General features: G+C 37.5%; 1 protein-coding gene and 1 long non-coding RNA gene across 7 annotated transcripts in view; one reads left to right on the top strand and one right to left on the bottom strand.

The window, feature by feature from the left end:
* Positions 1–6,493: 6,493 nt before the first annotated feature.
* ISX (intestine specific homeobox) overlaps positions 6,494–23,933 on the bottom strand; it is a 31,637-nt gene continuing 14,197 nt past the window's right edge. For 3 of the 6 annotated variants that reach the window (XR_015796202.1, XR_015796200.1, XR_015796201.1), the window contains exons 3-6: positions 16,457–16,608; positions 15,112–15,228; positions 9,916–12,374; positions 6,496–7,692 (exon numbers count right to left, since the gene is read on the bottom strand). Coding sequence is in view for 1 of the 6 variants with exons in the window: in XM_088141082.1 (XP_087997208.1) it covers positions 12,279–12,374; positions 15,112–15,228; positions 16,457–16,608 (365 nt within the window). In the remaining 5 variants the exon portion in view is untranslated. Of the gene's footprint in view, positions 7,693–9,700; positions 12,375–15,111; positions 15,229–16,456; positions 16,609–23,933 lie in introns of those variants that run through there. The other 3 variants (XR_015796203.1, XR_015796204.1, XM_088141082.1) reach the window with 3 other exon arrangements.
* The window catches only part of LOC148215957 (uncharacterized), a 51,945-nt gene continuing 48,227 nt past the window's right edge, over positions 20,216–23,933 (top strand). The window contains exon 1 of the long non-coding RNA XR_015796205.1: positions 20,216–20,344. This is a non-coding gene — a long non-coding RNA (uncharacterized LOC148215957). The remainder of the gene's footprint in view (positions 20,345–23,933) is intronic.

Here is a 23,933-nt window from a genome sequence, read left to right on the forward strand (position 1 = left end):
TTGTTTTGTGCCTTCGAGTCGGTCTCCTGGCAACTGCTCCTGGCAAGTTCCTGCAGTTTTTCTGACAAGATTTCACAATGGTTTTGCCTTTGCCTCCTTCCGAGGGCTGAGAGAGAGAGTAATTGGCCCAAGGTCACCCAGCTGGCTTTGTGGCTAAGGCAGGACTAGAACTCACAGTCTCCTGATTTCTAGCCTGAACAGTGGTTATGCCAAACTGGGCCTGAGTTCTGCTCCCACTAAAATTGGTCTGTTCTACTCGAAGGACCTTTATTGCTTTCCTTTATGTTATTGTTTATGCAAGTTGTCCTCCCAGCTTGCTAGAATGAACTGATTTGCTAAAATCATCCAAACTTTTATGGCTGGTAACGAACATCTCTTTCCATCATCCTCAGGATGTGTCCAGACAGAGAATGTGTAATGTCCAAAAGCATGAGTTGGACAAATTATACTTCTTTTTCCTTCTTCCTGTCCCTCTCTTCCTTTTCCCTCTCTACAATGTGTATTTTCGAAACTTTTAACTGCCATCATCAGGGTTTTGCTGCTGCTGCTTTGCATTCTTCTGTGCTCTGGCATTTGTAAAACCTGATGTGATTTTAGAGCATGTATAAAATGTTGTGACTTTACAGCATCGGGAAAGTGCTGTGATTTAAATGAAACCAGGCCCTGCAGAATTTATTGAAAAGTGCTCCCCAGTTTTTATACACACAATATTCTGAGTGTACCAGAAAAGTCCTCAGAACAAAATAGAAATTACAAATGTTTACACCAAGGACACAATCCATCAGGAAGAACTGTGTAAACCGTACTGGGATGAATGTTTGTGCTGTGGTACAGATCCCAATCATTGCAGCACAGAATGATATCCCAGGGGATTCTCACAGGATGATTGCTTTGATGCTAGCATAGCCTTCCTCAGTTTAGTGTCTTCTAGATGTGTTAGACTTAACCCACATAAACCTCCATCCACCATGGGGATTTAGTGGATTTAAAGTCCAACCCGTTCGGAAGGTAAGCTGGAGAATATTATGCAGGGTTTATACTAGCTGTAGTTCACTCTCTAAGCCACAATGATTACATGCTATGCTAGAAGGAAAGCAACTTTTGGGGGAAAGTATATTTAGACTTGACTGATACTGGCAATGGCAATGGAAGGATGGGAGGTAGAGATTAGTCCCTACGATGAGAACCATGGGGACAGAAGGTTGCAACTTGTAAGAAATGTGTATAATAGAGCATGAGTTAATGAAAAGAAAGAAAGAAAGAAAGAAAGAAAGAAAGAAAGAAAGAAAGAAAGAAAGAAAGGAAGGAAGGAAGGAAGGAAGGAAGGAAGGAAGGAAGGAAGGAAGGAAAGAAAGAAAGAAAGAAAGAAAGAAAGAAAGAAAGAAAGAAAGAAAGAAAGAAAGAGAAAAGCAGATATGTTGTGTGTCTAAAACTAAGTAAAAGAAGGAGATAATAAATCTGAATGAAGGTAGTCTGATCTTGGGGAGTGGAGCAGAAAGTGTAGGCTTTCTAACATTAAACATTAGTATTTTTAACCCTTAACTGTCTTTGAAGGACCTGATTCATCATGGGAATAATGTCTAATCAAAAAGGAATTACAAGTGGACAGGCCCATAATATATTGCCCATTTTTCTTCAAATGCAATACATTTCCAGCACAAAATCAATTTTGTGATTTTTTTTCTTAAATTGTCTGAGAGGTCTAATAGGCAGTTCTTGATTAACTCAGTTCACACTCCTTCACATCACCCACATGTGAACATCTACTCTTCCCGGATCTCTATGGCTGGCATTTCCCACTTGCTCAACTTCTCACTTCCATATCTCTCTTCTCCACACTGTATACACAAAAACAAAAAAAATTAAAACTCCTAAACATCTTTCCAAGCATAATTCTCCCAGCTGAATATCAGCAGTGGAGGCTGCAAAATTTTATTTTTTTCTTTGGGCATTTATCCTGTCTATAGTTTGGGGTTAAGGAATCTCATAACACATGTTGTACCTGACCTGGACTAGTATCCACTGGGCTTGCTTCTACAGGATTTATTCTGTACAAGGGAAGAGAAGGAGAATGCCTTCTGGCAAGGTTCTTTTCTTTTAATTCCGCTACAGGGGCTTGACATACTCTGTATGTATAGGACCCAAGGCTAAAGCTTGTGTGTGTGTGTGTGTGTGTATACATACACACTATCAGTGTAGTCAAGTACTACAGTCTTCCAAATATAAGTTATATCTCTGAACATATTGCAGATACACTCCAAGTACGGCTAGTACTAAGAAGAAGTCCATCACTTCATTGTTTGAGAGTTCTCATTGTTAAGGAGGGCATTGCAAAGCTCTGATGGAATGAATTGATGGTGATTCTCTCACAGCAAAGCAACATGAAAAGCAATATGTGCCCCTCTTATATCTAAAAACAGAGCAAAGCTGCCTCTGCCTGTATCACAGCTTCTTCTGGCCACAGATAATTGTGAATTAAGACACCTTGTGTTAACTTTTTGCCTTAGCAAGAAAAAAATGTGTTACATCTGTAGTGCAAGGCATCTTGTGAACAGAAATCTAAGCCACTCTACCATTCATCAGACTAAATGATACACTCCTCATTATCTATTAGACATTGGCTAAATGCTTATGGTCCCTAGGAAGTTGCTTATCGGATTTGTTATATGTTCCCTCCAAGATCCAGGATAACTCAGACCAAACCCATATCAGAGTCCCTCTTTTGTTTCCCAGGAAACCTCATTTTAGAGAAATTCTTTCTCATGTTTGAAATGAGAGGTGGCTGGGGATGGGGAATGGGGGAGAATGAGGTATGCTGACTATTGGCCAGGGATGTGGACAGATCACTATATTGAAGCCAATATAGAGATATAGATCTTTATAGGTAATCAGATTTCCTTCCCTGAATTGGTTTCAACGAGAGGAAATATCTTGAATGATTGAATGAAATAGTTGGAAAGGGGAAGAAAGGTAAACGTTACCCACTTGACAGGAGCCTTTCAGGGCATTTAATTTCTCAGAGGTTCCAGTATTGGACTTCTCTGCAAATATAAGCTAAGCTTGCTGTGTCTGAGTCATATTAAAGATGCTCCTGTCATCAGAGATCAGCCAGTTGGAAACATGGGCCTTTTTATTTTGAAAATTTGGGGGGGGGGTCTTTCAAATTAATTATTCTCAAGGCAGCTTAGAACAATTTAAACTATCCCTTCTCCCCAAACAGTCACACAGACATACGGAAGCACAATACCAGCTTTTAGTCTCCTAGATGATGGACAAAGATGCATTCTTTGGCAGGGAAAAGGAACCAGTGCTATTTGCAGCTGCTTCTTCTCCAGCAGATGGATGGGTCATGCTAGTTTTCCTTGTGCCATTACCTCCTCCACGGGAAGGAAGCCTTCCAATTCCTTTAAGACTACACAACTATAGAGAAGCATACACTGGCTCAACCATCATACAGGACTGAGGGTTGCTGGCGTGCTTGTGTACATCTTTCTTTCCTTTGCTCAGTAGTGTACAACATCTTCCTCCCTCTTCTGATCCTATAAATCTTTAAAATTTTCCCTTAGCTGGTTGGGATTTAATATACTACTAAAAAAACTAATTATCTAGTATGTATAGTTTGATTATAATTCTTCCATAAGAGGTCTCCTGAACCTTTAACTTCTAAGCTATGTGTCTGGAAATACAGTATGTATTATGGGGAAATCTTGATGCATCTTGTAGATAATGGTTTGTTTGACTTGTAAGCCAGGTCTGAAGATTTTTATTTATGGTGATTGCTTAGGCATTACCAAAGCATTGGGCTAGGAGGCAAAAGAAAATATAATTTGCATTTAAAAAAGGAATTGGAAATTTATTTGTAACTGCACATTTAGAAATAATCACTATTCATTAAGCAGAAACATTTCTTATCATACTGGTGAATACTGTAATCTCAAAGCCTCACGTTCTCCTATTTTTTAGCTTTAAACCAGATTTAGATTGGACAACCCATTAACAGAGGGCAGCTTTCTGAAAGCCTTTTGGGTAGAAGACTGTCCTCTGAAATCCTTATGTATTTTATCTTACCCAATTGCTTGACTGTTTAAAAAAAACCTATAATACTAAACTAATTCAACTAAATGTGAATTCTGATCAGGAAAATGCTCTCTCTGGAGCCATCAGCCTAAGGAAGATGGGAGAATATCCTAGGTTGATGAAAAAATTCAGAGTTGAACTTCCATTTATTGTTTTGATCTGGCTTGTGTTTATTTTTAATTAAGTTGATCTGATCTGTTTTCTTTTATGTAAATTTAGGAAGAACAATAATGGATTAGACCAATGACCAACCAGACACTTTTGGAAAGCCCACGGGTAGTACTTGAACACCATATTATCCTCCCACCTGGGTTCTCTGCAACTATTTTTGTGAGGTCTACTAGCCAAAAATAGTTTTATCTTCCATAATTTGTTTAATCTTGCAAGTTGAAGATTTGCAAATTGTGCTCTCTGGATTAAGTAACAACTAAAGTGATGCTGCATAGCAAAAGATAAACAAAGGAAGGAGGGATAGGGCTAAGTAAGTTGCAGAAGCTTAGTCAGTGCTACCAACCTGGAGAATTTCTGTTCAGGACCATAGAGAGCAATTATCTAGCCAAAGAACAGACCATTATTCAAGCACTAGCCTAGAGCAACTGGCCAATATAGTGCTATGTGGTCTCAACTTTCTCAGCTGTTGAAGCTGGCTATAAAATGTCTGGCAAAAAAATCCGCATTTGCCTACTATAAGAAATGTTGGGGACTGCTTGGTTAGATAATATTGGGGTAGATAGTCTGTATTGCTTTTGGTGTATTTGTAAATATATTCCTATATTCATTTGCAGCTTCTATCAGGACCCATATTCATGTTAATTGTGAATGTAATAAAAGTATCATAAAATAAATTTTCAATTTTTCTTTTATTTTTTTTTCTGAATTCCAGAGAAATTTCCTTTTCCAGGATGTGATCAACACTAAATCTCATTAGGCAAATACCTGGTCCCATCTTTCTGAAAGCCACACATTATGTTTGCTCTTTTAACTGTATCTCTCTGTTTGAATCTTATGCTTGAAACTACTGGCTATCCTGAATTTGACTTAGAACTGTCTCTCTGTTGTTTCCTAATAACGATAGACCTTATTCTCTTTTGCTTTTTGCTCACTATTGGTGGCCTTCACGTCTAGCATATATACTTGGCATGCCTTCTCTTATGACAAGGTATTTACAGAACCATATTTCCTAATGATCCAGAATGGGCGGTTCTGTAACCAGTATATATCCCATATCCTACCAGTGTGATTAGTTCTCAGGAGAGAATTATATAGTTTATCTTTTGATATAATGCTTCTTGGGCAGCTTCACGTCAATGTTAGTCAACTTATGAGGCCTAATTTAGATGTACAGCCATCCCTTGGTATGGAAGCTGAGGAGGCCACAATGCTATCATTCCCCAAAGGAACTCTTTCTGTGTGTTTCTCTCCTGTTAGCTTGAAGGAAATGGTATACTGAATCCATGTCTGCGAAACGATACTTGGGTCTGGCCAAAACAAAATTGCTGCTTGAAATAAGGCGACCCTTCCGCATTCCATATGTAGAAGCCAGCTGGAATTGCATGTTTCAGTGCTTGTATCTATCACTGCAACTGAGGAAGCAGACTAATTTAGAGCCCCTAGTGCAGGATTTATGCAGGCATCTCTGTTCCCCAACAGAAGGAAACATTGGGGAATTCAAGAGGAACAATCAGAAGCTGACACTACTTCCCTTGAGCAATCCCCCTGAGGTGATTGTGTCAGTCAGCCTTACGAGGAAGGCCTGCCCTGATTTTATCTCCAGACAGTCATAAATAATTATCCATGAATGTGCTGTACCTGCCAGTTGTTATATGTGCAAAATAACTTCAACTGTTTATCCCTACATCTTGATGAGGCAGCTACAACATCACATATATAATTTTTCTTGCCTTGATCAGTTGGGAAAGACATACAAGCTTTCTACTTGCTCCCTGAGAATTACTAATCCCATACTGCTGTACAGTGGTTAAAATGCCAGCTGGCTCTATATCAGCCTTCCCCAACCTGATGCTTTCTAAACTGTTTGGACTTCAATTCCAGTATAATTATGATTGTCCTGGATCCCTCTGAAATAGGAATGATGAAATAGGATGATGAGACCATTGAGTCTGAGGTTCCTATCTTGCTTGCTTAAATTATGGATTGGCATTGGGTGGATCTCCAAGAAGTCTAGGTTAGTCATGACAAATAGCTCAGAACTATGAGATGTGAAGTCCACATGCATCTGAGGATTAAATATAGCCAGTGGTGCCATACTTAATGAATGTTAGTTTATTAGTTTAATATTTAAATTAATTTGATTAGATTATAAATTTAATTATTTTATTGATTTTCTATTGTTTTTATATGTGAGTTCTATAAGCCTCTTAGAGTCTTTTTAGTTTCAGGTGGTAGACAAAATCCCACAAACAATCAAACAAGCTGGAGAGTGACAGCTGGTCAAAGCTGATTTACCCTGAGGAGGTGGGAGAGAAAAGCACCTTGTCTGCCAACCTGAGGCTTTAAGTCACATATCCTGTTAGCAAGGAGAGAGCAAAGCCACTCCCCTCTTGCAAAAAGCATTGAGGAAAGATAAAGGAGGTTCTTTCCTGGTTTAATACTGACTTAATCCTAATGTAATCCTAGCAACTCTCTTCCTGGCTGCAATCTTGTGAACCTGTTCAGTTGCCAAGAGTCTCAAATGAAACATTTTCTGAAACTAACAAATAAAGCATAAGGAACAATCAAAAGACAGAAATCGTTTTCTGGACAAAAAGACAGGAGCAGTTTTAGAGTTGTTAAATATTGCCATTTCTTATTGTACTGAGAGTTATTAAAATAGCCAGCCCATTTCAGGAACTGAAGGTTTTGATAACCTTTGAAGAATGACAATGCTTTAGGCTTAGAGGGTTGAAAGTAGCACTCCATATGTGTAATGAATGAATAAATGAACTTAACACTAATAACATAGCAGAGGCTCTGGAAACAAACCTGTGGAATAAGGCTGGTTACAATGAAGATGGTTCAGTGTTAAAGATTTTAAGGTGAAGGGCCCTGTCCAATCATCTGGCTCTGATAGTTGGGTAGCCAAAAAGCTTGCAATACAAACCACTGTAAATGCAATTCCTAAGGTCTTTGCAACCGGTGTTTCATTGCTGTCCTTGCTATTCCAAAGAGGTCATTTTTATGAAAGCAAGAATCAGAGCAATACTTTCTTTTCAACTTTTCAGACGTAGCAAATTTTAATGGGGCTGATAAAAAAAAAAAAAAACTCTTTTGAGTTTTCCTCTAAAGTATTTTATCTAAAATCCCCTGAAGATTCAATACCAAGCTTGTATTTAATCACATCAATGAAAGGAGCTTGTACATTGCTTTTACTCCTCAACCAACTGTCCCTTCAGAAAATGAGAAAGTAAATCTTAATACCAAATCTTTTTTCAAAACTTACCTCTTCTGCCTCTTCATCTTGGAAAGGTTCAAGAGGGCACTAATACAAGTTCTTGGAAATGTTTGGAAACCACAGTGTGACAAGAACATGGATACATGAATAAATCTCAAGTTTCTACAACAAAACATTTCTATTTTCCTTCATAATGCCATTCTTGAATCCAGGATCAAAGAGTTCTTGGTTGAGGATAAAAAAAAAGAAAAAGAAAAAAAGTATGAGGTAGGATCCGGCTAACAGCAGCAGTGCTACGCTGATATCAGTAATTGCAGATAAATTGGAATCGGCTATTCTAATTTTGTTGGAGGCTCAAAAGGCCATCACTATGGCGCAGATTGAATGTATGAAATGCATTTTGATAAAATATGGGTTTCCTTCATCTTTTGCTCACTGGATTACAATTTGGTATCTTTATCCTGTGGCTAGAGTAAATAATCTAATTTGTTGTCTTTGGGATCTATTATATCTATAGGTTGCTGTGAGTGATTAGGATTTGTATAAAATACATGGGTTTACATCTTTCTTTAAGTTTATCATAATCTGTTGAATTACATTTATCCAATGTATAGATGTAATTTCAATAGATATATCGATAGTTAAAATTCCTATTAAGTCTCTAGGGTAAGATTAATGTTATTAAAATGAATATTACAGCAAGATTAATGTATATCTTTAGAGGGCTTCCAAGTTAATTCCTATTAGATATTTCACACAGATAAGTTAATGAGATTTTTTTTATGGCAGCCTAAAGCCCCTAGAATATCTTTGGCAACACTGTGGTTATCTTATGAGAATGGTGGCCTTAGTCTGCCAGATGTTCAACTATATCACTAAGTTTTCATTTTAATATCTATATTTTTCCTGAATGAGACTTATTACAGTTACTTTCACCTTTGGGCCATTTGGACAGCAAATATGTCACACCTTTGAAATTTCAGTAAGATTTAGGGTCTAGGCATACTAATTCATCTCCTGCTTTGAAACTTGCTAGGCATATTTGGCTATTTATAGGTAAATTGTTACAATTTGATACCACATGAAATGTTGACACTATGGTATAACTGAAATGTGAAAACAGATGTTCTTTTGGAATGCTTAGACTAAACAAGGGATTGATACTTTAAATCAGTTAATTGTAATGGCTGTTTTAAATATTTTGAGGCATTGCATTTCGAGTTTGATTTATCTTCAGTATATTGGCAATATAGACAACTGTGCATGTATTAACTAAACAGTGTGGTCCAGATGCTTTAGCAGCTTCTAAGCACCTGCAAATTTAATTTAAGAGATGCTGGTCTTGAATGGAAAGCAATAATTCAGTTTTAGAAGGTGCTAAAAAGTTAAATGAAAGTTAGTATCAGTTATACATTTGATCTGTGGAAGAAAAACTGGAATATCCAATTTTGAAAAAATCAGTGGGTCCAGGTATTAAAAAATGTGAAATATTCTTCCAATGATTTAAAAATGAAATTAATTCATCAGAAAATATTATTTCAGATGTATTGCATCCCTCAGAGAATCTTTAAAAAGGGATGGATATTAGATTTATTTTGTTGGTGATATAAGAAGTTTAAAGATTATTTAACTCATATGGTTTAGTCTCATTTTATTATAGTTTTGTTTGGCTTCAAATCAATATGCATGTTAATATAATTTAGGGAAGAAATATTATAGTTAAGGATCTCAGTGTGATACTGAATTATACTCCTAAAACATAGAACTTGTCATCTCATGTGGAACTTTGACTCTATGAAGCCTGGGGCACAGCAAAGAAGGTAATCCTACATAACTGGAAAAAAGAAGTCTAGGATATGAATTTGTTAACTATTTTTGAAAAGGCTTTATGCTCTAAGGATGAGAAGATGGAAAGTACATTGTGATATGATTTAGATTTAATGATAAGATGAATGAATGAATGAATGAATGAATGAATGAATGAATGAATGAATGAATTCCGTACTATTATATGGATCTTTCTGTTGAATTTGTTATGTTTAGGTTTTTTTCCACTCTATAATCACTAATTAATGCAAACTCTCTTCTTTCATATTTCACTCTTTTAACAACAACAACAATGACAAAATTATCAGTTTTGAAAGAGAAGGGGAAGAAATTACTTCAAGGTAATTTAAGGTCATTCCACACAGCCTCCAATCTGTTTCCATTTACAGCACTCTTTAACTCTTCCAGCTCTCAGAAAAGCAGGGACCGACAAACTTCTTGACTAGGAGATTGAAGCATATTACACTAACAAACCAAACCAAAACCCCAAAAAGAATTGCCAAGGGTGAGATATCTCAGGAGGGATTCTCGTTGAACAGTGTAGCCAATTCTTCTGGTGTCTTGGGTTTTAAAGTTTAAAAAAGATAAGCTAAGTCAACCACAGATATTTTTGCACCAACCTCAATGTGAGGACAGGGGGTGAAGATCCTCACAGAAAATCTGGTAGCATCCTGGGGTGGTATTCCTGATATGAAGGGCTGTGGATTGAGGAAGTGGCTAGGGCAGCGTGACTGTGTCACTTCTCAGCTGGAGCCTTGCCCTTCCTGGTTCCTTTGAGAGGTGGAGGTGGAGGGATGTCCGGCTGCATCAGGGAGGTGGTCAACGCCTCTTTGGATGAGGAGGTGGCACTGTCTGCCTTGAAAGATGCAGCAGTACATTTCTTCTTGAAGAGATCTTCCCTGGGTCTGGCCCAATAATTCCCAAAAGAGAAGGTTATAGAAGGAGTGGTGGGTCTTCAGCTGCAAGTGCTATAGAAGAAGTGGATTACAGTATCAGGTTCCTTTTCATTCAGGCTTTAGGTCTGGGAATGGGATAAAAAGCACACTGGTTTCACTGTTGTCCGATGTGTCAAGACTTGGATATAAGGAGCGTGTACCTTCTTGCCTTGTAATTTTCTCAGCAGCATTTGATATAACAATTGTTCTATCCTTCTGGGCTACCTGTGAAGGGAGGGGTTGGAGGCACCGTTTTACACTAGTTCTGCTCCTATCTAAGCAAATGGTTCCAGATGGTTGTTGTGGGGAGTGGAGGAATCTACCTGTAAGCCACTTGGGGGCAGGAGAGATATCATCAGTATGCTGTATGATGATATCCAGATATATGTTACATGATGGGATGGGATGGGATGGGATGGGATGGTGATGAGGGGGAATTTTTGGAAGCTGAGGCTATAAGGATCTGAATGGTGAGAAACAGGTTGGATCCTAGCAAGGCTGAGCTACTGTGTGTCCAGAAACCATCTAGCACATAAGTTTTCCAGTGATAGCTCTGGATAGTGTAGCACTCCGCCTGAAGAAGCAGATCTGTGACTTGGTATTTTCCTAGACAATCACTGGATATGCAGGCCATGGTTAATGGGGCATTTATGTAATTTCAGCTGGTGTGCCAGTTGTGGCCTTACCTGGAGGAGGCAGGGGATGGGTGGCACACAAATTAAATCAATCAATTAATCAATCAATCATGTGCATATGATGTGCAAATCAGCCATGCTGTCAGAGATAAAAACTGGATTCTTTCAATTCATTTAAAAGCCCATATGTTCCTCTTCCCTGCTTTGTACGGTGCTGAATGTAAAAGACCATTGGTCTGATTTAATATAAGGCAGCTTCCTAAATTCTATAAAAACATGTCTGACTTACACACGCTGAATTCTGGATAAATTCAAATAGTTTTTCTAGTGCTTTATCTTCATTATAGCTCCCCGCCCCCCTCCTTGTGGCTCCTGGGTTCTTTTCTTCATCATTAAAAAACAACAACAGTGTTTTTCCCTCACAAATGTTTTAATCATTTAAAGAAATCCCCTAAGAGAGCAGGCCAATATTTCATCCAATATAATTCTCTGTTTCTCATTCCGTCTGTCTCCCACACATGCCATCTAATGTATTAATCTATAAGCCATTATTTCAAGCTTGGAATATAATAAAGCAAACACCTCAATCCCATTCTTCAAAGGTAAAAAAAAATATTTTAAAAGCTATATTTGGCGTTTCCAACCCTATTCTTAATTTTTGTATACCTCATCAAAAATACAGCTAATGTCAAAAGATGCAGAATGAATAGCCTAATAAAGTTTGGAGTGACCAGCCTGAGTAATGAAAATGCAACATTTTCCCTGCGGAGAAGAGTAGAATATACATTCTGGCCAATAAAATCTGATCACTCCTACTTTGCAATTGTTGGCCATTTAAAGTCTCAGCTCTCCCACAGAGGATGCAATGCAATGTCTGTTTGCTGTCCAATAATAAATATTGTTTCAGGCAGAGTATAATTAACACTGAACTGTTCAGTGGCCTTGTAATTTACACCAAGTTCCATTCATTGTCCAAACTCAACCAGAAACTTTTTAGCCCTATATTTAAAGGAAAATTTCCTGTAAGATTATTTTAATGTTCTACTTGTATTTCATCCATCATCTAAGGAGCACCAGTTGGTACTTCTTTACAACCATCCCAGTGAAGATACGCAGAGAGAGAGAGTAACCAGATTTTAGTAAACTAGTAAGCTTCATAGGCATGGGAGAGATTCTGAATCTCTCAGCTATTTACTATGTAATACTGGTTCCGTGAAGGTTCCACCATCCATTTAGAAGAACTAGACATTGCTTCAGAGATCTTTACAATTCATCCTCTATTACATGAAATTGATGATAGCATGCTCCCTTGCTGGTTTCAGGGCAGAAGGTGAAGGGTATAAGGAGAAAGGGAGTCAATAATTAGAGATGGCTTTGAAAATGCCAAAGAGTCCAAGGCAGCAGGTTTGGTAGCTAGACACACATGGAATGCTCTTGGATCAGTGAGTAATAGTATCCTGCAGGAGGGGCAATACCAGAAAGGCTGTTGCTGGGCATCATGGAAGAGTCCTGTTATAAGATAAAAAGAGTGAATGAGTGAGAAATCTGAGAAAAATGAAAGCAAGCATTCAGCTGGATGCAATTTATGGCCTCCATAGTTTTGTTGTATTCCTTCCCCTCATTCCCCTTCAGTATTGAACAATTAAAAAGGCAATATTATATATATATATATATATATATATATATATATGTATGTATGTATGTATGTAATTTTTATTAAAGATTTTTTTAAAAGAAGATAAAAAAAACGAAGTATCAAGGCTGCTAATGTAAAACCATGATATGCTGGCAGATTTCAGTGTTTAGTTTGCATTAACCATAGTTTGTGGTGATGGACACTTATTATCGACTGTGGCAAACACTGGAAAAGGGAAAGATAAATGACTCCAAGAAAGTTAGGAAGAAGGATGAGGGAACTTGAATGTGTTCCTAAAGTTTAACTACTGCTATATCGGCATAAGAAAATAAGGGTTAGGATATTCAAGATGTCTGATCTAAAGAAGGATCGGCAAATATTTTCGGGCACTGGACAATTTAGGAATTTTGAATACATGGTGTTAACACCCTTTAAAAATTACAGGTAGTCCCTGGGTTAAGAACGCCCAGTTTAAGGATGACCCATAGTTAAGAACGGAGCCTACTGTAGCAACATTCGAGTTAAATACACAGTGATTCAAGTTAAATACACAGTGGTTCAAATTAATGACACAGTACTAATTATACACTATTATACCATAATACTGTTCTGGCTTACATACAAATTCAACTTAAGGGCAGACCTTGGGAACGGAACTCGTTTGTAAAGTGGGGACTATCTGTACTACAATGGATGGGGAGCATTAATTCTTCCCCAAATGGCTGCCATACAGGTGGTCAGGATGGCTAGTTACAAAATCACTAGACATTGAAAGGTGAATTGTAATCTTTATTCTTTTCTTGTCTGAGCAGCTGGACTTACTTTTAAACAGAGCACTGGATATAGCAATCCCCATGTTTATTGTATAAGCATATTTGTTAGGTTCATGTGGGATCCAAGGGCATTCTTGGAAATAGGATTGATGCCAGAGACTAGCAATGTATTTTGCAGGAGGTCATTTATTTATTTATTTATTTATCATTAATTTTTGAAATTAAAGTTGAGGAATGGGGTACATAGAATCTAGCAGGCACTGAAGAAGATGGTGCCAACCCATAGGCTGGAGCACAAATATCTAGATGGGTTGAAGCCAGGCCTAAATTGAATCCTGGTTCTCATGAGAAATTGACTTTCTGGGATGATATTGTTTAAAGATGACAGATAAAGTTTTAGTGTTTTTTGTGGTTTTTTTTGCCTTTAGGTTTAAACTTGGGCTTTAGAACGTCTTAGTGCTAATTACACATGTACAATTTTTGAGAGGCTACAAAAATAATACAACATACCTCAAACCTCAGAATATTCAGTTAGAATATTTGTAAGCTTCTCAATTTGGACCTGATAATTTGACAGCCTTGAAAACTCCAGTGATCCTGAACTGGAGTATTCAATTTTAATGAGCCAGTGGTCTCAAGTTTTAAAGAATGTTAAATGTGTCTTTCAACATAAAATGAGATTAATTCATCAAGAAATACTTTCAGGTTTTCCTAGACATCTAAGTGGATGTTCAAAAGGGTTGGCTATCTATATTTCCATACTGGAGTAATAATAAATATGAAGGCATATTAACATTTATGATTTCAGCATCCCTTCTTATTGCTCCATATTGGTTTAATTTTATTTATTTATTTGTTTATTTTTCAAATTTATATATGCCACCCATCTCACTATACGGGTGACTCTAGGTGGGGTATTGGAAGAGGAGGAGGATTAATGTTCTTAATACCATTAAGGTTTTAGCAAGAGAGTAAAGATTCAAAGATGCCAGTGGTTTTTGGATTGTGATCTACCTATTTATGAAGAACTTTGGATTTATCCCACCTGGATTGTCACAAAAAGATTATAAAGGGTCCATAGAAAGACAGTAGTATCCTCAATGTCAAAGGCGGGTTTGAAGAAACATATGCACCCTTATCTTTTGAACTGGCCATCTATCAAACCATGAAATGACTAGAATGTCTTTTTCAACATGGTCAAGCTTTACTTTGTTGATTAAAAATAGAACTGTAATATTTCTTAAAATCTATAATTGCCAGTTTATTTTAATTTATTTTAAAATTAAATTATATTTAAAAATTTTGCTTGGTTACTGTTTTCTTTCTAATTTTATGTTTTTGCATCTTTGCATTTTGTACATATTTTCTTTATTTGTTGCATTTTGAAGCACTTCTTTAAAAAAAAAAAAATGGGGGGGCTCAGGCCTGTTGATCTACCATTTAAGCCTTGCTTCCTTTTACAAAACACTCCCCAGAGTACACATATGACAGAACTATGGCTGATGGTGTTTGAGTAGTACAGTGTTGTCCAAACTTGGCCACTTTAAGATGAGTGGAGTTGAACTCCCAGAATTCTGCTGGCTGGGGAATTCTGGGAGTTGAAGTCCACTCATCTTAAAGTGGCCAAGTTTGGACAACACTGGAGTAGCACCATTCAAAACATGTTAGGTTGTTTCATTGCTTACACAGAACACCCAGTTTTAATAATATCTATTAAATATCTATTAAATATAGAATAGTACATATTCTATAAGGACTATGATTTATTAATCCATATAGAAAAGCTTTTCATTTCATAGAATTGCTTCTTCTATGACAAATGAATAGTGATACTCACTCTTACATTTGGCTTTGGGGCTGGAATAAAATCAACTTCAGTCTGATGCTGCAGGCCTCCAAAACTGCCAAATCGTTCATGTTTCCTCCATTTTGCTCGTTGATTCTGGAACCAAATCTATGTAAAGGAAAGAATCAAAATGAAATTTTAAAATGTTATTAGTGACTACTTCTACTATTGCTGCTGCTGATTCCATTTGATAGGAGGAATGTTCACATTCACAGAAGGCAATCATTTCTGATAAAATACAACAGCAATGATTTGCCCTAAGATGCCAGAAATGCAAAAATCGGTATTTGACAGTATCTGACAGCTGCCTTACAACCTGTTTTCAGTAATTTTTATATTCAGCATATTGATACATCCAATCAAAACATAGTCTTTTGAATCCTGATTTCAGATTTTTATTCTGAATTTGAATGGTAAATTTTGAGGTCACAATTCTGAGATTGAAATTCAAATAGCAGATCCTCAAAATCAGAGCAAATTCATTTTTTCCTGACATTTAATTTAATAATTCAACATGTTTTGACTTATATGCCAGCTAAATTGCTCAACATTTATTCCTGAGGAATTTTGTGGGCGAAGTTTAGAATGAATGCACATATACTGCTAAGAAAATACACAATAATTAAACATGATTAAACAACTGATGGTGTGTAATAATCTACATCTTTCTTACATCCCACATACCAGTATAGAAAAATACTAATATCTGAAATACTTTGTTTTATCTGACCATTTAAAAAGACCAAAATATGTATTTTTAAAATCTGATTTAAGAACTTATAAATCAATTACTGTAAAATATATTTTGACTTTGCTTTGCTTTTCAGTATCTGGAAAATTGGGATTGGTTCGGCATATTAACAGTTTTCTGAGGAAATTCTATGCGGTTAAGTTTCCAAACTTATCCAGAAGTAGAAGACATTGTTATTTTATGAGGTTCATTGCTTTGCAACTAAATAAAACCTCACTTCAAGACAATGAATTCAGTTACTAATACATAACAGTGGCAATTGTTTATTGGGAAATCAATTTTTGTTACAGAGAATTTACTTTTCAAGCTTCAATAGCAACAAAAATGGAGTTTTCTGTGATGTATGATAACTGGCTTATATTTAATTTGTTGACATCACTGCATAGAACTATCTTCAAAATCTTTCATAAACCAAAAAACTGTTTTCTAGATTAGTGACAGCAAAGTAAAATATATTACACTACAAAGCTTGCTGTAATCCGGCTGGTAGTTATCAGTTTTTCACTTTTTCGTTAGTCTATCAATGGCAATAATTGATCAGCATGCAATTGCATTTGTTCTACACCAGAAGGAGCCAGAATTTACCTGAACCCTGGCTTCTGGAAGATTGATTTTGGCCGCCAGCTGGTTGCGGATGTTGATATCTGGATAGTGCGTAGCTTGGAAGATTCTCTCCAATTCCTGGAGCTGCTCTGCTGTGAACGTGGTCCTAATTCTACGCTTCACTTTCTTGTCATCTGTACAAAATGATGCAACATATCTTAAAAGGATATGCCCTTAAGACATAGAGAAAATCTAAGGGATGTAGTAGAACCAGGTATATTTCAAGTGTTTTTGATAGATCTACCACACCTGCCTCCCATCCTGTTTCAGGATGCCTGCTCAAATCCTGAAAGTCCAATTTTGTAGGTGAGACTGAGATATAAATCCTGGCCCTAAACAATGCTGTCATCAGGCCTGACCCATAGCATTATGATGAATGCAAAGTGGTGTCTATGCATGAGCAATTGTTCACATGTAAGCCATCATTCTTCTCTATTCTGGGTTGGTCAGACAGCAACTAGAATATAGCTTCCAGATCTGGGCACAATATTTTAGTAAGGACATTGGCAGACTGGAACCTGATCAGAGGAGACTAACCAAGGGACCTGGATAAGAAAAATTTATGAGGAGTGGTTGGAGGCCTTATGTATGATTAGTCTGAAGAAGACTGGGGAGGCTTGATAGCTGTCTTCAAGTATATGAAGGCTGACATGTAGAACATGGGCAGAATTATTTAGAGTTGTTATTTAGAGAAAAAAGGGTTTGAATTATAGGGAAGTGGACCAATTTCCAATTCCAATTTCAAGGTCACCTGACTCCTTGACCACTCTGGGTAGCTTATAGATAAAAAGAAAGCCTTAAACTGAATGGGGGTAAACGTGCTTCAACAATAGGATCAACTCTTTCAGTGCATTCTTCACTGGAAGTATTAATGGCTATCTGTCAGAAATGTATTCTTGCACTAGGTAAAGAGTTGGGGAAGGTGATATTTAAGATTCCTTCCAACCCTTACATTCTATGCTTCTAGCTCAGCGTTTCTCAATCTTGGCTGGGAATTCTGGCAATTGAAGTCCACACATCTTAAAATGGCTAAGGTTGAAAAACACTGTTCTAGATGGTCCATATAATTGAGATCCAGCACAATCATGAATTCTGGCTGCATGGAATTACAATGCACAAGTAGCTGTACTTGCAATAATGATGTGTTTGGAGAAGTCTTTGCTTAATACATAGATGTTTTGGGCAGTAGGAGATGAGAGATACAGTGTGGATGGGGCTGTTCCTACTATGACCCTACTCTAGCTTTCATTCATAGTGCTAGAATGGGGGGGGGGGGGGAGTGTGAATCAGGCTAACCTGAGATGTTTGCATTCAGTCAGAGATTTGAATGCCAGAATGAAGCTGGTTTAAAACTTATTATAAAAGAATGTTATAATTGATTTCTTTTCTAATGACCCCCTAGTATGAATTTTCCTTTTAATCATTTTGTCATGTATAATTTCATAAATCTTTCATAGATCTATCTTCAGTTATCTTGTTACTAACATAAAAAGTGGTATCTAAATTTATGTGGTGTATATGGCTTTGCAAAATAGCAGGCTTTAAAATGAACAAGCTTGATATGATTCATTGTGATAATACTGAATGGAAGATAATTGGTGACAACAACCTTTTCAGCATAGGATTCAATATATAACCAGTTGGGTAGAAACAGGAACATCTGTCTTGATATATGCTGTCATGACTAGCTTAGCAAAGAAGAAAGAGTCAGATTGATCGATTGAATGAATAAATACTACCTATTACCAGGAAGCTCCATCTCAAACCCTTGAACCTTTAGCATATCAAAGTACAAGTCATAAGATACTTCTCCCTTGATAACCTCCAAGAGCGTCAGTCATGCTGAGTCTTGCTGACATTATGATGCAGTGATTAAGAACTGAGCAAATGTTCCATGTGTGCACATTAAAAGCAGTAATCCTGAAGCTGTAATATTATTGAAAGAAGTTGTTTTAGAAGAAGAGCATAATCAATATCATTTAAACGATATGCTGCTGTACTGTAGGAAGGAAAGACACTGTCAGGTATTGGTTGGGAACCAGGAACCTCAGAGATAATTGATTTGTTTTTTGAGGAGATCTGGAAGGATGCAAATTTGTTCCCTCATTCCTCTGAGCTGAGGTGCATCCTGAACACAGAGAACATCAAATTGCCAAGAGTTTTGTGGGGGATGGATATTAAGGAAGAGGGGGCTGCTTCCATCTGTCAGCTTTACCAAACAGCAAAGGCTTCCTCTATTTACCAGCTGCACTCATTCTGAGTAATCAGTTTCAACTAGTGATGCAGCTTGGCCATCTTAGATCAAAACTGTACAGAAATGTATGTCCTCTTGAAACTCAGTACAATGTCTTAAATAACAGGTGGAGGTGAACAACAGTGGCAAAAGGCTCTGGGTGAGTATTTTTGACTAAATACCAGATTCTATGAACTCATGGCCAAATTCAATTAATTTCCCTTATGTTCATATGGCCTAGTGTATTTATGCATGTGTGTGTAGGCGGGTGTGTGTATATAAGAAAAATCACATTTGTACCCGTTGATGGCCACCCTATTATTGTAATAACTATTAAAAAAAAAAACAAAGATGAAAGAAAGGCTCAGTATTAGTTTTGATCAGTGGGCTTGGAATATCCTTGTCAGCACATGCATTGCTAGCAGACACCATTCTCCACCTATTACCTCTTGCCACTGCTCCTATCACTTTGGTCTGCACAGTGACAGGATTTCACTCCCAAGGCTCAACCCCACTTGCACCACTTTCCAGCAGCAAAGTGAAAGGCTTGCCTTCAGTTTTCAATATGTACTGATATCATCTACTTTCTTGATGCCACCTTGAGGGAATTTAGCCTTGATCGTAAGAATGGATGTCTTGCTTTCTGACTTGAGAGGGTGTTCAGATCAGGGTGGAGAAGATGGTGGGATAGAAGTGTACTGGACTTAGCCACCCAGGGTGGCTGAGATGGTGCTTTATATATGTGATACAATATTATGCCCTGCCTTGTATGCCCCTTGCAGCCAATCTCTTAACAGGATCCCCCCCCCCAATTATTATTATTTTTTTGTTCCTTTGAGTCAGTGTTGACTCCTGGTAACTGCCCAGACAAGTCCCTTTAGTTTTTTTGGCAAGGTTTTTCAGAAGTGGTTTGCCATTGCTTCCTTCCCAGGGCTGAGAGAGAATGACTGGCTTTGTGCCTAAGACAGGACTAACACGCACAATCTCCCAGTTACAAGCCTAACACCTTAACCACTACACCAAACTGGCTCTCAAAAGCGTTAGCAAGAGTGAATGCAGGCTCTGGTGTCCAAAGTAGAAGGAAAGCCTTTCTATTCTGCTCCACTCCAGGCTAATAAATTGGAGGACAAGTCTGGATGCTAGCCAGGAATTTTATTAACTGCCTGGAATATACTAATGGAAAGGCATGATAGGAATTTAGAAATAATTTGGTTGGCTCACCACAGCAAGATGATGCCAACTTTATAATATAGGGGTCAGATTGTTCCATCACCCAAACCTATCAGAGAACAGATTTGCCCCTGAGAATAATTAGTTCTTCCTGCTCTGTCATAGATCTAAAATGATCTTGTTGCCTTATAGTAACGTCAGACTTTTTTCCTCATATATCTGATCCTGCAAAACTTTTTCTGTATACATCTTGCATAAGGCCAGCAGCAGCAACAACAATACAAGGAATTTGGGGTGTCTGTCCTGCTGAGAATAGATTTTTTTAAAACTGGATCACTCAAATTAAAATAATAAAATAACCTGAGGTCAGCTGTAAACCAACAGAGACTGAATGGACTGGCTTTGATTTCAGCTCCAAATGAAATTGCTGCTGCTGTAGTTACAGTGAGCTACTCAAGAACATGCCGGTAAGAAAGTGAAATGGTGTATTTTTTACTAAACTTAATCATAATGATATTTCTGTTTCCAGACAGAGAGGGAGGGAGGGAGGGAGGTGTGTACAGGTAGTCCTTGTTTAGTGACTGCCTCGCACAGCAACCATTCACAGTTACGATGGTGATGAAAAAGTAACTTTGCAACCAATCCTTGAATTTATGACCTTCTCAGGTCTGTAAAGCAAAGGAAAGCTGAAGTAAGATCATAAGCACAATTTAGTGACCACTTCACTTAATGACTGAGTTGCCAGTCCCAGTTGTGGATGCTAAACAAGGACTACCTATATGTGAGAGATTGGGTTGACAGAGGCAAGTCTACACTAGTGTTCACCTGTACAAGGCAACAATTTCTTGCAGCTCCAAATATTTGCAAGCAACTGAGATTTCAAATTAAGAGATTACATAGCAAACAACAGCACTCAAAATTATAGTCTAATAATGAGTGTGGAAGATAGAGGGCTATAAAATGTTAAGTGCAATGATGGTTTTACAAATTTGGCTTTAGGACCCCTGGGGAAATAAGACTACATTTCTTACTTGAACTTACTTGAACTTGAACTTGAACTATACAACTACTTAGAATTTTTATTTTATTTATAAGCTGCAAAGAAGTGGTTTAGAATAAAAATCAAAAACCTGAAGAGTGTAGGTCCTTTTCAGAAACTTCTTGCAATGGTTCCAGTTTCTTCATTAAGAAACAGAAGTTTTATTATGCTGTTAAATTTTGAGTAGACTATTAGCTCAGGGCATGAAGATAATCTTTACACCTTCAGGATTTATGGGGAATAAAAAGACCATAGAGAAACCTCTCACCCAAATTATTCCCTTTCACCTGGTGTTTGGTTGCCTCCCAGTATTTTCCTTTGCAAAATAATAAAGTAAGAGGAAGTTCAACTCTACAACAGAAATCTTTCAAAATCCAGAAAAGGACAATATAAGTTGCTGAAGAAGCTCTTCAGAAATGGGGAAATCATTGTTCCACTTGTAGAGAGGGCAATACTGAGTATGGCTGAGCATGGTCCACTGAGAATTTTTCAAGGGCAGAAATGCACAATAGAGTTCTCATACACAACTACCTGAAAGGCAACTTCTGTTCATCTTTTTTGCCATGCATCAAAAGTAGAAATTTCTGACTTGTGCCAACTCAAGCAGTGCTGTCTGGTTCTCCTGCTGCACTTCATTTCGTTGTAGACAAACTCTTCCACTCCAACTGGCTAATGGACACTGTGGCAGGAATGCCCTTTCCCCTCCAGCCACTGGTCATGGCCTCCATGGCCATTTATTATATTTACAAGTTCAACAATGGGGTGGTGAAAAGCTGGTGGTTTTTTTGGGGGGGAGGGAATTCACTGGTGGAACAGTGAAACATAGACATGTCATTTTTTTTTTTTAACCAAGTGAAATTGACAGGATTACTACCCATTCTAGCCCAGATGACAGGAAAAATGGTAAAGCTGCAGTGTTTTCTTTCTTTTTTGTGTTTGCTTTCAGGAGTAAAGAGGCAGGAAAATTGTCCAATCAGGGTCATGGTAAACATGGTCGAGATAGAACACTAGGCCATTACTGAAGTCAAAACAGAAGAGAGGGTTGAAATCTGGAAATGGATTTCTTAAATTGGCTTCATTTCCAGCTTAAGGCTGCAAGATGGAAAAGCCCTAAGCCACCTGTGCATTATATGTAATTACCTCCTTCTTATTAGAATTATGAAGGGGATGATGAAAAATTCTTCACCTTTTGCTCTGGTGGATTCTCTGGCTGGGATATCCTCCACTCTGTGTATGTACAATATGTAGGATAACTGTGTGGAGTTTCCGGGCTGTTTAACTGTTACAATACTCCTTCACTGTTCCAATTAGTTCATTCAGGTTACCTGTGATTATCCAACTCCTGAGTATGAAATTTGAAAGTAACTCTAGCCAACAATCACAGAGACCTATTACACATTGTTAGATGCAGAAGTGTTCTCTTGTGACCTGGCTGTATGTCAAAATTATATCAGAATCCTGCTGAATGATCTGAAGTATTTTCAAGAAGACTTTTAGTAGTGTAGGAACAAGATTTTTAGCAAGATCCAAAGTCCTGCTTTTAGATTGCCTACAAGTTAAAGGCACTTTTAAGAAGGTCTCTTACATGCATGCCATGAATGCAAGGAGTAACCTATTGGTCCTTGATGTCTGCATCTTTGGAACTTCTGAAAAGATTGCTCCTCATATAATTTGGAACATGCTTGAATTGCATGAACATTGCCTTTTTTTTTTCCGGGCTACATGGACATTGTCTTAATAGGGTTGATTTGAAAATGATTTGAAAGAAGTATATCAGGTGTAACATGAGCCCACCACCTCTTTGCTACTAATTAAATCAGCTACATCCTTTTTCCAACTTCTATGCAAGCCTGAAAAAAATATGCCACTGATTTAAGAAGTCAACACATTGAAGTGACTCTTAAAGCAGTGGGTTCTTTTACAAGAATTGCATAGAGGCATGGCAAAGAATGTTGCTTCTTTATTGACTAGCAGAGATGTAGCATGCTTATGCTTACATGAAGTCAGAAACATTTCTTCCAAATAATTTTCACAGCATGCACAGCTCTATTGTATATCTCCTCACAATGTACTTAATGTATACCTAGAGATGGTCTTCGGAACAGTGAAGGGCACTTGGAGAAATGATGATGATGATGATGATGATGATGATGATGATGATGATGATGATATTGATGATTGGTTCCTGAGTGATATGGAAAGTATTGGCCCTCTCATAAAAAATGTAGGATAGTCTGTTCATTAGAAAAAGAAAAAAGGAGGTCATGTCCTCTTTGAAGCTTCTCAGGCAAATTAAGGAGTCTGTTTATTTGATTAAAAGACATTATGAAGAGACTTGGAATTGAGAATATGGTACTGTGGCTAATTTCTATCAGAACATCTTCTCACCCCTTATTAAAAAGATTAGTTTAGCTGGGAGAATGGTTCTAATTGGATGCGTACAAATGGCTCAGGCTAGAGCCTTCTGCTGCTGAAGCATAGCATTTAACATCCTGCTGATATCTATTGGGGCACTGCAGAAATGGAGCAGCAGGATGCTGGAATGTTTAAAGGCTCCATTTAATTTCTTTTAGTCCAAAGCCTTTCAGACAAAAGCTGCCTTCACCTAGGCACCAATCACAGACACTTAATTACTGGAGCGGATGGCTGCAACGAAGAGTAGGAGAAAAACCTCTGGCATATGAAGAACAGGAGAGCTTTAAACATTTTTTAAAAAATGAGTGGCTAAAAGATATCTTACAACAAAAACGAATGATAAAGATTGCTCTGTGTGTGTGTGTGTGTGATATATCCCTGTCATGAAAATCTATTCAATGTTAACTGTGTTTTGAGAGGTTCCTTGCTCAGCTGCCAGTGTAATGAAAGCAAATGAAGCATGGAAGAAAATAATGTAGGAGTCCAAAAAGAGATAGAATGCATTGCAAGCAAAGATTTGATGGTAAGGGATATAGTGAAAGTTTGTTCAGTTCTGGAGAGATTACAGCAACATGAATGCAAATGATCTAAGTATAGTTAAC

Source organism: Python bivittatus, unplaced genomic scaffold (assembly GCF_059951505.1).
Source record: "Python bivittatus isolate LINGU-HERP-01145 unplaced genomic scaffold, Pbiv_v1 ctg000330_np1212, whole genome shotgun sequence".
NCBI lineage: Eukaryota > Metazoa > Chordata > Lepidosauria > Squamata > Pythonidae > Python > Python bivittatus.